The 15756-nt window shown below is 40.9% G+C and overlaps 1 protein-coding gene across 1 annotated transcript in view; it reads right to left on the reverse strand.

Moving 5' to 3' along the window:
* LOC120756645 (vitellogenin-1-like) overlaps positions 1-14651 on the reverse strand; it is a 65212-nt gene extending 50561 nt beyond the window's left edge. The window contains 1 exon segment of the mRNA XM_058421756.1: positions 14376-14651. Coding sequence (XP_058277739.1) covers positions 14376-14651 — 276 coding nt within the window.
* Between the last annotated feature and the right edge of the window lie 1105 nt (positions 14652-15756).

Raw genomic sequence — 15756 nt, forward strand, 5'->3', positions numbered from 1 at the left:
TCCAGTTACGTATTCAGTATTTTACAGTTTTTAACATAGGAAGAACTTGGTTGATGCTAACATCTTGTTTTTCTAGAGACTTTCTAATGGGCAACTAAGTTCCCTGGAACTGATTATTAGTGCATAAACCCTCTAATTGAGGACTTACATTGCAAAACACAAAGACCCATAAGTTCAATCTAGTAAATGATTCAAGCACTCCTATTAATCTTCCCAGAATCTCTGGACACTGTGACACAAGTGAATGGAAATTTGTCTTCCTCTTGATTTAAAGATTAAGATCTTTCCTGCAGCAAATAGAACTATTTGGATTCGTATATCTGTGAGTTTTCTGAAGTGAATGTTAACTTCACCACTCAATTCCGTACTTGTGTGCTTCTAAATATATGCAGTGTATACCACAATCGTGTAATAAATATGTGCATTTAAGCATATATATTTCTAACTCCTAATTAATTATGCAAATATTTCATACCCCTTGTGCTCTTGGTCCAGCTATCACAGGCATCTATGCTTCAGTGCATGTGCCAGTGGCTGCCATCTCACACAGAGTCACAGCAGAAGGGCCCATTAACACAGCCAAGACTCTTAACACAAGATTTTTGTGCCTATAAAACTCAACCACCTTTCTTAGAGTAACTATTATTTATAAGCATTAACGATTTTTTTCAAATCTGCCCATGTTTAGCCTCTCCAGACAGCTCCTGGGCTTTCTGTAGCAGCAATGTGCCTAAGCAGATGAAGGCAGGGCCACTGTTGAACTTGGAGTTAAATGAGCTATTATTTTAGGTAGAAGTGGTGATACTAAATAATTCAGTGTCTTTCTGGAAGGTAGCAGCACTGTAATATTTCAGCTCTTCTCACCAACCAGCCTACAAAGAAATGTTAGTGGGAGAAACTCTGGAGGAGAGTGGGAACAGCTCGTCTTCCAGGCATAAAAGTAACTGCTGGTATCAGCAAAGGAAAATTAAAATATGAGACATACAGCTGTAAAAGAAAATATGCTCTACATGAAAGCACATCAGTAGCTCCATCTGTAAATTTCTACTCACTCAACATGTTGGGAAATGTATAGAAAAAGATAAAAGTGCTTGTGCAAAGACTTAGGCAATGTCTGAAGAGAGGGTAACAAACGCTCTGTCTTAATGAAGCATGGAAAAGAAACCAATCTCAGAGTACAGTTTGAAAAGCCAGGCCAGTCACCTGGGAAACAAGAAGAAAAGGCAAACCAAGAAAATAGGCTATCAGCCTCACAAAGCATTCACAAAATACAAGCACCACAGACTTGTAAGTTAGTGGTTAATAGGCTCTAAAATTACAGAACTGTCTATTGCACACATGGAACCACAGGTATGTGAGCCAGCCTTATCACTGAAGATCACTGGAGCAGCAGGCTCAAAGCACATCGGAGTGAAGACCATTATAGGAGTTTCTAGATACCTTTCCCTGACTCCAAGGAGCAGTTCAGCAATGGGTTAGAAACAGTCTGCCTTTCCATCTTGAAGTTACAGCAAATAAGATTTCAGTGCTTTTTAACGTGTAAAATTCCTCATGCAAGAACTGTTAAACCTGCGGACAGTTCTTTAAAATGGGCCTGGACTGAGATGATGAACCTCCAGCTATAAAATATAGGGTGCAAGGACCACAACCTAAGACAAAAGGAAGCAGTGTGATTCTTCAGAAACAGTGGGAAGAAAAGCCCTGAAACAGGCTTGAGCTGCCTGCCACAAAAGGTGCCACAAGCTGTGAGGAGAAGATTTGTGACAACTGTATGGAAGTGCAGGTCAGAGAAGCAGCCAGGATTTTCAAGAGGGTATTCCCTGACCCCAAGAGATATGGGGAGTCTATTTTGCTAAAAAGCACGAGACACACAAGATGCTGACAAGAGCTTCAGATTGATCTGGAGAGCGGGAAGGGACGATGGACTTCTCAGGGAAAGAATTGTTCGATTTCTCATCAGAGCACTTTGCCCTCACTGTCACTCATTTTGCTCTAGAGCCTTATAAGATCTTTAACCCAAAACAGGTGGTTTTGTCCTACTAATGAGACTTAATTGGAAACCTATTGTTTTTACAGAGAGACTCTTAGGTCTCCTCAACAGGCAGATCGAAATAACATGAGGGAAAAAGGGATTTAAACTGAAAGACACGAGTGACATTTTGTCCATGTTATTACCTCAGTATTAAGTAGTTTATTTTTGTCTCTGTCTTGGGGAAAAATGGTTTGGATTTGCCCTTGAATATGAAAGATGATAGAGGTTTTAAACAGTTTAGATAAATATACAATAAAAATCACTCTGGAAACAAATAATAATTTGAAGCTACACAATAAAAGAAGATAGAGACATATAGAAAATTCTACTTTTCTATTTTGAAGTCCATTCAGTATGCTTCAGATTAGAAGGCTGGAAAAAGGTGTCTACTTCAGTCTCTTATCTGAAGCCAGGAGCAAATGTACAATGCAGAAAAAAAGGAACCAAGGAAAACTTTTTATTTTTCTCTTTGATGCCTTCACAGATCCTTCAGAACAAAATAAAAGAGCCTCGGATATTTTCTTTTTCTTAGTCTTGCACCTCTGGAAGACCCCTGAATTTTATATATTCTGTTTTTTCCAGTTAGCTTTTCCTTTTTTATCTAGGAAATTTATTTTAACATCTCCCAGCATTTTTAGCTTGTCTCTTGCTTTGTCGCATTATAGATGCAGTGACTGTCTCAAAGTCAAATGAGGCCAACAATATTTCTCAGATGGTTTTTTGCTCTCTGGAAAAGCCTATTTTACAGTTCTCTAAACCTCTCACTAGTATACATTACTTCATGGGGGTTCAGGAAAGACTAAGTAAGAGAGAGATGAGTACTCCTGTTAGATGTCCAGAGAATGGGAGCTCCATTGAAGTCATCCTTTAGGTGCTGTTGCCTCCTCCTGTGGTGCTCTGACTATTCCACTGTGACAGATTTGGACACTGACCTTGCCACTTCCCCTCCCTCCTTTGGGAGCTCACACAAGATGTGGGAGGCTCTGTCTTCCCAGACTGCTCACAAAACTGGTCTTGTATTCACCGTAGACATCGCTAACAAATGAATACGCAGAGAAAACCCCAAACCCAAAAGCCCAACCAGAGAACCCCAGAAAGACCAAAGCAGAGTTGCCTTCCATGTATGTGTGTGACGTGTTGATTACCAGGGGTGTTAATAGCTGCCACAGAGACGCCAAAAGGCAAAAATACCCAACCTCTCCTCAGCATTATAGCACAAGGGATAAACGGAAAGTGAGTAATAACAAATATGTAAGAGGAGAGTCCAAAGACCTGATTCATTTGCTGGTGGTAATTCATGTGCTGTGGTGGGAGGAACACTACTTGAGGTGTATCTGCTTGAAGGAGGTTAACAGGAATGCTATTGCTCCTCACGTTTCTGTTTCCCATCCTATTTCATTAGGTAAGATCTCTGCAGCAACAATTTATCTTAACCTCATTAACAATCTCTGACAGCTGCTTTCTCTCCAGCTTTGTTTTCTCCCAATTCTTATGATCAAGAGAGACACAGTTCACTGTTTTCTCTTCCCTGATTTTCTTCAGGTTTTTTTTTTTTTTTTTTCTTTTTCTTTTTTTTTTTTTTTAATGAAAGCCTGCAGTATATAATGAATGATTGCTGCCAGGAGCACATTGCAAAGTGTCTGTGTGGTGATTATGTGAGTGGCTCACAGTCTTTCACGTTCCATAGTATAGAAGTGAGCCTTTGGGGCAACTCAAAAAGTTTTAAAACACTTGATTTCATTCAGGGAAGAATCAAAGAGTTTCACTAGAAGAAATTGTCTTTACACATATAAAAAATGAAGGTTTCTAAAGGGATCTTTTGGTTAGATGACAGAAAACCTGCATTTTGTAATACCGCAGGGGTTCTTTTAATAAGTCACTGAAAAGTTCCATTTGACAAGTCAAACCTTGAATTTTTTTTTCGTACTTATTATAGCCAAGGAGGTGCTAACCTAATACAATGGGCAAAGGAGTGTCATCACAATACAATAGACCAGACAGAGTTAGTACAATGCTGGGCAATAAGGGATCTCACTATAATGAGTGAGGGAAGCAGTGTCTGCAGCATAAGAAACATGCTTCAGAAAAGAGAAAAGAAATGCGTTTGGTTTGTTACTGGTCATTTTATAGCTGCAATTGTAACCCAATGCAATGACCTCTAGATGCTTAAGAGTCTTTAAAAAGCAGAATGATCATTTCAAAGGTTCACAGGCCAAAAGAAACCATTATGGTACCTAACTGGGGGCCTCAGTAACACAGGCTTATAGGTTTCTGCACAATGTTGCCTCTATCTAACTTGATAATTCAGTTACATCAGTGGTGTCAGGCTGAGGCTCAGTTTGGCCCTCTGTATTGCTCGTATTGATGCACTGTGAGAGCTACAGAAGTATTAGAGGATGAGATGAGAGAGATTCCTCTTGACATCTATTTAATTATATTTGACAAAAATTTGCATAAATGAAGTCAGAAATCTCTTCTTCTCCTGTACTTTTTTTGGTATCACTTTCCAAAACTGTTATTATATTTTTGGCCCTCATATCACTTTATTCCATTTATACTCACTTCCCAGCTCATGTTCAAATTTCGAGCTGCACTAGCTCTGGCAGTACAATCCTGTAGAAAGTATGACTAGAAGAAGATTCCCACTCACCACATCATTCTAAAGCACAATAAAGGCAAAGGATGCTCAGAACAACTCCATAGAGTATGCTATATGTAAATCTCCACAGGTTTTCAGCAAACTAGACTCTGCAAATTTACGTGACCTACTTTTTCAGATTGCTTAGCACATAATAGCATTCTTGCTGTCAATCACATGGCAACTGCAAGTATAATATACGCCCTTGATGTGAAAGAATAGAACGAGGCATAATTGGAATAAAACTTAGGCAAGGTGCAGAAGAAAATAAAGCAGGTTTGAGTTCAAATTTGCAGCCCAACAATACAAATGTTTGGTTGGGGAAAAAGCGCTGCTCATTCGCTGAAGACCAGAATGAAATATATGAGGTGGAATGGAGTAATTTGTACAGGTTGGATCACTTAGATATGCCTGTGACAGGCATCTGAAAGTCCAAGCAACACCTTTCCTGATTACCCAGAAGCTCTAATGCGAAGAGTGACATTACAGAATCACACAATAAGCTGAGTTGGGAGGCACCCTCAAGGATCAATGAGGCCCTGCAGAGGACATCCACAAGAGTCACACCATGTGCCCAAGAGCATTGTCCAAATGCTTCTTGAGCTCTGTCAGGCTGGTGCTGGTTCCACTGGGAGAGCCTGTTCCAGTGCCCAACCACCCTCTGGGTGAAGAACCTTTTCCTGATATCCAGCTTAAAATTTTCTGATGCAGATTTGAAGAGAGACAGCAAACACAATATGCTGGTGTTACTTGGTGCAGTACAGCTTAAGGAGGAGTGCATTTCTGGACCTAATTTTTAAAACATTTTTAATAGTTTAGTACTCATGAAAAGTTGCATTCTTATTTAGCACAGAAAAGCTGTAATGGTACATAAGCTTTAATTCAAACATGAATGACAAAACAGCCAAACTGCAAATATCACTAGAATGAAACAACACTTTTGACTTCAGTAAGACTCAATTTACAGCCACTAAGAAAAAGAAACTGTGAACTATTTCTGAGTTCCAATTGCTAAATGGCCTTCAGGAGTCAGAAAACTTGGTTTTGTGGTTCAGGCAGTAGATAAAGCCTGAGAAGAACTGGTTTCAATTTATGGATCCGTGTTGGTCTTGGAGCAAATCACACTTAATACAAAATGTGGATAGTATGTCATGCCTGTTGGACTATAAACGTTTTAAGGCAGGGAAAATCTCTCACTAGGTGAAGACTCGGCATCTACCTCAAAGAAATATCTCTCTTGACTGAGAGGCTGAGGTATTCCTATACTAGAAATACTGATCAATAACAAAAACAAATATTGCTGTCTTTTCCCAACCTCCCCTGGTTGCTGGAGCTTATCTCAGATGTGAGATTGGGTACACAGATTTTCTTCTGCACTTAGCTTTGTTGGGGGCAGACAGTTCCTGCTTGCTGATAAAGATCAAGAAGGCTGGTAAAGAAGCAAATGAACCAGAGTTGTGAGGGAAAACAGAAAGAAGGAGTAGCTGATGGAGGAAAATAGAGTGGTGGAAATATTTTGGTCTGCAGATGGTGAAGGGCTTATCCCAAATGCTTTCCACTTCACCATCTGGCACTAGCTAGAACAGAAAGTTCTCAGGGAATTAGAAAAGGTTGCTTTCACCTCAAAAATAACCCAGATAGAGGGCTAATGATTAAGGGAAAAACATGATTATGTAGCCAAGTATCTAGAGTTCAGAGAGCAGAGAGAAAGCATAAGCAAGATTTCATAAGAGAGCTCTAAATATTTCTTTTTTTTTTTTTTTTTTCTAGCCAACATTCAGGGCAAAAACTAACCCTTGCTCTGAATTCTCTTCACCTAGTTCCTGTGCCTGATGCTTTGCGCAGTCCTCACCATCCTACTTCTCTCATCCCTTCCGTTCAAAAATCCCTGGATTTGCAATATCGCTGTGACTTGCTTCTAGGACATAACCTGGCACATGGGATGAGGGCTAATGGTTTCAGTAGATATACATGCTTTTTGTTCTCAAGGGAGATGACATAGGTTAGAAAATGAACTGCCCCCTCTCTATCAGTGTTATATTCTTGCTTCTCTAAGGGACATTTGGGGTATAATGTGGTGGGAAGACATGTTACAGATGGATAAAGCATGGTGAGAAGTTCATTTTATCTGCCTCAAATTAGACATGGAAACAGAAAGGACAGCAGTTTCTGGACATTAGGAGGAAAGTTTGTTTGGCAGGGTTTTTGAAACTCAGTCACATATTTTTTGTTTAACAGCTTACAAGATAGTGTATTGTAAGACTGAGTGAGTGTTTATGATCTGTGTTGGAAAAGGACTGTGGGATGTAAGTTGCTGGTGAATGGTTTCAGCTTATGTCTGAAAGGCTGGCAAGGGTTAAGGAGGCACTGTTTAGGGCCCTGAACCCTGGAGAAATGGATGCTGACTACCCTACATCTTCTCCATGGCTCCTCCTTGGGAGGAACAGTAGTTGCTACCATTCCATGGGGGGATTACTTCACTCTGGTGTTTTTGGAGGACAGCAATTTCCTTCAGTTTATACCTGCACTTGTATTCCCTTGCTGAGGGAATCTAGCTTCTCATTAAGTGCCTCTGCACTCAAATAGCTCCAATTGTTCTGCCTTCTTTTTTTGTGGAGACATGTAAGGAAAGACCTATACTATCAAAGACAACTCTGCTTCTTATTCTTTAAAGGGTTTGCAAAATGTTCTTATTTAATAACAGTTATCTTTATGTAGTAGCTGGATCTTTTCATAAGCTAATGGTTGTAAAGCACTGTCTGCTTTGCTTAATGATGCTATTTTCCCAATATAAAACAGGTCTAATGGGTGTCAAATGTGAAAGCAATATTCCTGCAATTTATCACTTAAGCCTTCTTTCACTCTTTTGGGGTGAATTGTTGTATTTTTAAAAGGAAATTGATTGCCTTGAGTGAATTCTTTTGTTCTTCTACATTAACAATTCATGAATGAAGCCAATAGCTGCAACATAATCTTCAGTTCCTTGTCCCACCAATAACCTCAGCTGTATCCTGGAGGGTAAACTCACACTGCATCAATCAGCTGTCTCTGTGGTCTGTAGCACAGCCATGTGAACTGTGGCTTACACTATGTTCTCGTTTGCTCCCTTGACTTTTGGCAGTAGGGAACTCCACAAAAATGAATTAACTGCTACAAAGTTTTCTGGCGTGTTGTACTTTACATGATTGGAAAGTTATGCTACCAGCAAGAATATAGACATTTACTCTGAAATTCAGAACCAAACGCCAATGGTCAAGTGATCCTGTGCACCTTTCCCCTCTGCTCTCCTCTTTTCTCTATCATTGTTAAGCATTGGGCCGGCCCAGTTAAAAACATTCTGAGAAATTAAAGAGATATCTGTTAGGGAACAGTTGGACCACTTATTTTTTTTTTAAATAACCCAACGACAGAAAAATAACCCCAAACCAGCCCAATAAAAATGAACTGGGAAAGGAAAAGAGGATAGCAATTTAAGAATACATTAAGATTGCACCTGCAAATGAGTTCATTCACTTCTTTCCATGAGCAAACCCTGTGCTTCTATTCCCAAATGAGAAATAAACACCAGAGCTGGTCAGGCAGACATCCAAATACCCAGACTCAGCATAGCTGTGTGCCCACAAAACTCTTACAGACAAAATGGAAGCTGTGAATGTGGACTCAGCCTAACTTGCAAAGCTGGAGCTGTTGTGCAGGAAAACTCATCAAAGTCTGCTCTCCTGGCTGGCCTTCGGTCACTAATAAAACTTTTCTCTGGTATGTCCTTCTCCTCACTGCTGCTGACTCCTCTCTTGAAAGTCACCTGTACTTAAGCATATTTTCCTCCTTTACCAGTTTTATTTTGGCTCAGTCTCCACATAAGCATGGCTGTGCCTGTGCCTTTTGCAGTTTTAGTTCCTCTCAGCCAGATTTGTTGTCTCTATGCAGCAATCTGTACCCACACACAAAGCTCTGTTGTGAAGTGACAGGTTAGACAAGAGCAGGCTTCACCCAGGAGTAACACCTTGGGCTCCCTGGACACACTTATTTCTATCTCAGTTTCATCATGGTACTCGGTGTGGCTGGTTATAATATTTGGTACAACGATAACAAAAGAACCACTGCTGGTTTACAAAAAAACAGCCAACCAACCAACAAACCTAAATGTCTTTCATTGAAAAAAACCCATTTTTTGTGATCAAAACCCACTGAATAAAGCTTAGCAAAGAGTTACTTTATTTCCTTGGGAAAACAAGAAATTAAAATGCAAATAAGTAGATCCCCCTTTGTCATTGAAACTATACTTAAGAGAAGCTTCTTTGGCCTACTTGCTTTACCATTTGACTTCAGTGAGATAGAGGAGATACAAAAGATTTTTTGTTTGCAGATTGTAAGATAACAAGCAGTGCATCTGAAAATTCAAACCTGAGATGACTCTTCTACAAATGATCCTGGGAGAAGATGAACAAGTACAAGAAAGAAAAGAAAAAAAAAAAAAAAAAAAAAAAGAGGCAGAGAAATGAATGACAGACCTGTAGGCTGTATGAATAAAGATCTAAGTAAAAAAACCCAATGAAAATAATTAATTTTTCTGATTCACCACTGAAATTTCTTAAAAGTCTCCAAGAAATCTGATGTCCATTCTGCACTTATTTTTTTTTTCCTAAAATTATCCACATTTGAAACAAATATTGCCTGGGATTAAATAAAAATGCTTATTTTAGCTGAATTTTTTTAAACTTTGTTTTAAAGCATTGTCTGAGAATTTAGCAAATAAAGTAAGTACTTGAAAATAAAGGGATTGACTCATAGGGATTACTGCTAAAATAGAAGAAAGAGAAGAACAAGTAATGATGGCATCTTTCACAAAATGGAGCAGAAAGAAAATCTGAGTTGTGGAAAACCCAGGCTTAGATTTCACCTCTACCAAAGCTGCAGTGCAGACATGAATTTTCCTTTCCCAGGCTCATGCCATTTATTCAGATGAACATTCAAGAAGACTTAATTTACATGTTCGTTTTTCAACATGATATAAAATTATATCTATGGGCTCAAGGTGCAATCAAGGTCCCACACACACCAGGAAGAATTAATGAGATGACCTTACATGGTGGAGAGAGAAGATCTGCACCCTGTTCTTAAGCTGTGGCAAGACACAGAAAGGCTGAAGTTTTCTTTTTTGTCCAAAACCATCCCTGGAAAATGGAATCAGAAATCTGAGTCCTGGTACAATGGCTTTTCAGAAAAATATTCCACAAGACACACTATAAAGACTCTCTCTAATGTCCCTCCACCCGTTTGCTCCCTGAACTGGCTGTGCTGAGACTCCAGGAAACCTCTGACCAGATAACCTTGATCAACAAAACACTTTACAAAGACAAGGGCAAGGTAAACTTCCCTGGGCTACTCTGCAGTGTCATAAATGTTTGCAGAATTGACTGTTCCCTCCAGAGGCAGCCCCATGCCTCACTGTCCCTGCTGCATACAAATGAAGTCACTGCACAGCACAACCAAGTGCATATGCTGTGGTGTGAGCTCCTGTTTGGTGACATCCATCAGCAAATTGCTCTGTGGTAGTGGCTGTCTGAAAATCAGCTGGTACATTAATTTCTACTCTGATTTCACTAAAACCAAATCAATAAGGGCACATAACTTTAGTGTTCTCACATATCTGTTCTGTGAATGAAGTAAGTGAAATATTTGCACAGATTTTTGTGATTCTTTTTAAAGGGCCTGAGCAGAAATTAGAACATGTCAGGAGCTCTAAGAAGGAGACTACAGACAAGAAGTATTGTATGCACAGGAACAACAAAGTCCTCTCTTCTAGGTGGAGGAAAAGGAAAATCAACCCAAATATCAATGAACACTCAAAAAATCCTGAAAGACTAATTTGTTTTAAGTTAGTATTGCTAACTCTCTGATGCTGGACCCTTGTGAATAGGTGATTCTGACACAAGAAGCACTATAGATAACAGTTGAAATAAAAGCACATATCCCAGCTGTATCTATACTTGCAGAGAAATTTGTGAAATAAAGTTCTCTTGGCATGATAATTGTAAGGATATTATCAGAGAATTTTGTTTTTCTGGTAAAAAAGCAAAACCATTAACCAGTCCGATTCTTTTGTAATTATGGAAAGATTAGGTGGGAAGTGGAAACAATGGCTCACTTTGTATTCTACTAAGAAAACTACAGCAAAACAAACAAAAGTGCAAATAGTAGTTTCAGAATGAAAGGAGATTTCTCTGTACTGAGTGTGCCACTAAACACAACATGTCCCAGCTATTGAAAAATATCCATGACTAATTGGAAATCTTCTGAAACAAATTGCTACTAAGACTCACACAGAGCTATCCCACAAAAAAGACCCAATGCCCCTGGCGGCAACACTGAGAAAATATAAATACTTGTTATTTTCTGAAGTTCATTCTAAGAGATTGGCTTTTAGTTACAGACAGTACGTGTGGCTTTGTGAGTAAGAACAGCAGTGCCAGCATGAGACAGGGGGGTTATTATTCCTAAATGTTATGTTATTGTTCTTAAAACATTCTTCTGCTAAGAAACAGTGCAGCAAGATAAAAACAATGGTATTTTTCTCAGGAGAAAAAAACAATGGCTTTAGAAAAAACAACTCTGGGAAATAGAAAGGAGGCTTTGCAAAAGAACTCTTGTTTTGCTTTGCAAAGGTCTACATGGGACTGAACACACATAATGGCTAAAAGCAGATACCAAAGCATTTAAATGAGCTTTTCAGAAGTTTACTTGATAGATACACGTTTTACATCAGGGACAGATGATAATAACTTTCCTTACTCTGGGTTTTTGATTCTGATGAAGGTGTGGGTAAAAGATAAACATATGTGCTTATGTTTATTTCTGTTCTAGCGAGAGATATTTGATTAAAAATGTCATTTACTTTTCAGCTACAGAAGTTATATGCTAGTCATTGGTGTTCAATAAGAGTTTTTTTATGTCATCTCAAGCATTAAAACTGCTTGGTGCCATCTTAAAATCCTTCACCTTCTTGCCGGTCCTCTTAATTTTTGTTCCTATTTTGTTCCCTAATTCCTTTTCCAGCTGTCCACAATTATAAAAGTAAACGATTTCAATATGATGCAAAAGAGTAAACAAACCCTTACCCTGCAATTGTTCTAGGCACTGTGAAAGAACAAATAATCATTTTGACAGGTAGACGGGAGACAGGTCAAAGTGATCTGCTGAAAGTCTGCCTTCAAGGAAGGGCAGCAATGCAAAGCTTCTTTCCCTTTCTTTTCTTCTACCTTTGTTTTCTTTCCTTCCCCTCACTCTCTTGAGTTTCAGTGTGATCCAACAGCATTCATAGACACCAAGCTAAAATAGTGACTTTGTTCACAGCAAACCATTTCTAAGGCAGATATTGCAGAAATATGTGATCTTTTCTGCATTTTTAAAGTAGTAGTATGAGATCCCTTTGCTTTTGCACAATGATATAGAGCCATTGCCATTTTCTCGATCTATTACAATAAAATACACTCTGAGCATTAACTACTTAGAGATATGGTAATAAGAAACTATCAAGAGGAAAGGTTTGGACATGAGAATGGGAAGGGTACAGCTCAGCAACTTTTTCTTTCGACTTTCAACTTTTTCTTTCGACATCCCATCCTACTAAAACAAGGCAGGTTTGAAATTTTAATTTGGAACTCTAAATTATGGACCTTAAAAAAAATCATGCAAATTCTGAAAAATATTTATAGAGGCATCTGTATACATCACACATATATCTTTATACAAATAATACATTTTAGAATTTTTTTTAAGGACCTCCCATGTCTTTTTCTGAAAGTTTATTCATGTTCTCAAGCTTTGGCCATTCCCCCAGGCTCTGAAGATTAGATTTTTCTCCCCCTAATGGCAGCTGGCACGGATCATCACATTCCAGCAGCTACTCTTGGTACTATGTGGACAGCCTTGTCCTGACCTGGGGACAAAGGGCAGTGGGGACAGCTGTTCTGGCACTCACGGCCTTGTGTGGTTCACGAGGGACTGCAGTGGGGCAGGGAGGAGGCAGGTCCTGGCCACGGCGTCCTGCAAGCAGGGTGGTGGCTGCAGGCCCTGGTGCCCCTGTGCCCAGGGCTGCCACGTGGGTTTGGAGGTGTCAGGGCGCAGCGCTGGCCCCGGGCTGCTCACAGGCCTGGGCTGTTTCTGCCTGGGCAGGGAGATGGGCTCCAGGAGACACCACCAACCCACTTTAGAGGCCTTTGTATTCTGGTAGCTCTCAGCTACACATTTGCTTGGGTTATTACTTCTCACGCTGGCAGGCTCGAGCTGCCAAGGGTAATCCTGGGACAAGCTACAATTACAACTTCTTTCTGTTGTGGAGACATGACCTTTGACTGTTTGATTGCAGCTGGCTTTGGATCAGGGCCTGTAGCCAAAGCTGTGTCGCTAGCATAACATGCAACACTCTCTGCAGAGCCTCTAAGTATAAGCCATCACTCCTCTGATCTAAAATACACATAGTTGCAATGAGCTGTGAGATCCTCCAGCATTTCACAGCATATAGAAGAGATTTATTAACAAAGATTTTCTGTTACCAGATAGAGAATTATACAGAAAGCCAAATTTTTAGCTTTCATGAAGGAGACAAGAAGCCCACTGTGCAAAGAATGGATCAGTTTTGGGGAGTGAGTCTGTGTCTGCACATGGGGACACACCTTTTCCATGTACTGCTTGGTAGTTCTATGAGAACAGATCTTCAAAGGAGCCAGAAAAGCCTGACAAAATTGTTGTAGCTTTACAGTCCAGTTTAGGTTAAAACACAACTACTAAAAAGGTGATATGGGCATTCCACATTCTCTTGCTAGGTAAATTTGGGTCATGCCTTTCACATAGGGAGTGGTGGTAAATTATTACTTAGCAATCCATACACACAACAGAATTATACCTCTGAGTTCATGAAAGAATTGTGGTTAAGACTAGTTTGGCAGTCAGACTGCTGCAAAGGTTGTGTTACCGTCTCGGCTTTAGGCACAACACAGGGCTGTCTGAATCAGTGGGACTCTGCCTTCAGCTCTTCTGTGCTGTGCAAGCTGGGACCAGCGTACCCTGACTCTGACAGCAAAGGGGCCTGTGAGAGGAGCACTGCAGCTACCAGTGCACTGAATATCACTAAAGCTTCCAGCATCAAAAACAACCCCAAAAATCTCTCACAAAAGCAACTGCCCTGTCAATCTCTACATAATCCAGTTTATCTGTCACACATGCTTTATAAAAACATCAGCCTATTAAATTCAACAGAGTCGACTTCAAACTTGCTAAAAAGGGAACAGGACACAATGAATATATTTTGGTCAGGCATAGTACAATATTTATGGCCTTTCTTCCCCACTACAATTATGTTACCAGATGCATTTTATGTGAGTAGATCTTGTTAGGGAAGGGGGCATTTGCAAAACGTTACAAATGCAACAAAGTGTAATGAGTACTACTTCCAGAGAGAATCTTCTGCTATGCTCCAGGCCTTGATTGGGCCGCTTGTTTAAACATCAGGTTAAATCCTTTTAAAGTGAAGTGCCTTATAGAGGTTTTGCAGCAGTGCCCTTAATGACTTAAAAAAAAAAAATAAAAAAAATTGCCAGGCAACAGAATAAGGTCAGCTCTCATTTTCTTTCAGCTAGCTACTCCAACAAATCCATCCCCAAATTTTTTTTTTTTTTTTTTTTTTTTTTTTTTTTAAACACACACGCATGAATTCTGCGTGGACTTAGAGGGAATGTGCGTTCTTTTTCCTCTCCAGCCAAGCAGCTGCCCCAGCTCCTCTGGCCCTGTTCCCGGGCCGGGTTTCCGCCGTGCCCAGCGGTTTCCAGCGGTTTCCAGCTGCGGCCCCGGCAGGTGGCACTCGGGCTCCGCTCCGCGCCTCGGGGCGCCGCGGGCGCGGCTGCGGGCGCGCCTTGAGCGCGGCCCGGGGCGGAGCGGCGCTTTCGGGGCTCGAATCGCCCGGAGCCGTGGGTGTGCCGCCATGAGCACGGCCCTGCCCCGGGCAGGTCACACCTCCCTGCCGGGGACAGCCCTTGGCTCCTGCGGGGAGCGGCGCACACGCGGCAGCGCCGCAAACCCGCGTGGGAGAATTTGAAACACGCTTATTATCCCCGGGGGGAAATGCCTGCGTCGAGAGGGGAATGTACGCATGCATACTGTAACTCCTGCTAGTGTTAATGGGAATTATGTGTGTAAATCCCCAAATTCCAACGTACAAAGATGAGAGTGTCCCTGCACGGGTCTGAATTATGCATTTGAATTAAACCTGACTGTTGGGAAACTCGTAATGCTGTGGCTCTTGTTATAAATTTGTACTCGGTAGGACTGAGTTTCACCTGAAACAACAGAGCCTGAAGTGTTATTTGTTCCAGCACATTATTTTGTTAGATGTGATAATCAGCTCACAGCAGGACTGTGACAGGCTACCTCAGCTTGTTGACAATTCGGGGTCCCATCCAGTTTCAAGCAGCAGCTCCAAAGGCTACAGAGGGGGATCCCAAACCTGGCTCTTCAGTAAGACATGGCCCTGGCATTGCTGGCTGTCCACAGTTCCTTCCCAGGACATCCCTATCCTAGGCACAGAGTTACCTGTTCTGTTCTGTTGTGCACTCCCACCCCAAAGCAAAGACTACAGGTAAAACAGTAGTGGTGCTCCTGTTCCCAGCCCCCCTGTATTTTATCAGGTGGATGAAATTTTTTTTCTTATGAGCTAAGTGCCTTAAAAAGCAGTCTGAGGTGGAGGAGGAGCTTCAAATCAGTTCTCCTTTATTTACTGGGCTACTTTGTGGATTGTTTCAGGAATTATGTGACCTAAGGGTATGACTTCCATTAGCATTACCTTTGAATTAGGAAGGTGCCTTTCACAGGAGCTTTTGTCCCACATTTATCATCTCAGCCTCAGATCTGTTTTAATCCCAAGGTATCCCTTCCCTCGAGGCTGCACGTTTTCCCTCTGGTCTGGAAGGAAGGAAATCGTGTCCTGACCCTCAAGTGTCAGCTGCTGGGTTTGGTGAGTAGCTGTGGTGCTGCAGGAGGGATGCCATGGAGTTGGGGGAGTTCTTAACAGGGAAACACATCTAAAGAAGCC

Source organism: Hirundo rustica, chromosome 9 (genome assembly GCF_015227805.2).
Source record: "Hirundo rustica isolate bHirRus1 chromosome 9, bHirRus1.pri.v3, whole genome shotgun sequence".
NCBI lineage: Eukaryota > Metazoa > Chordata > Aves > Passeriformes > Hirundinidae > Hirundo > Hirundo rustica.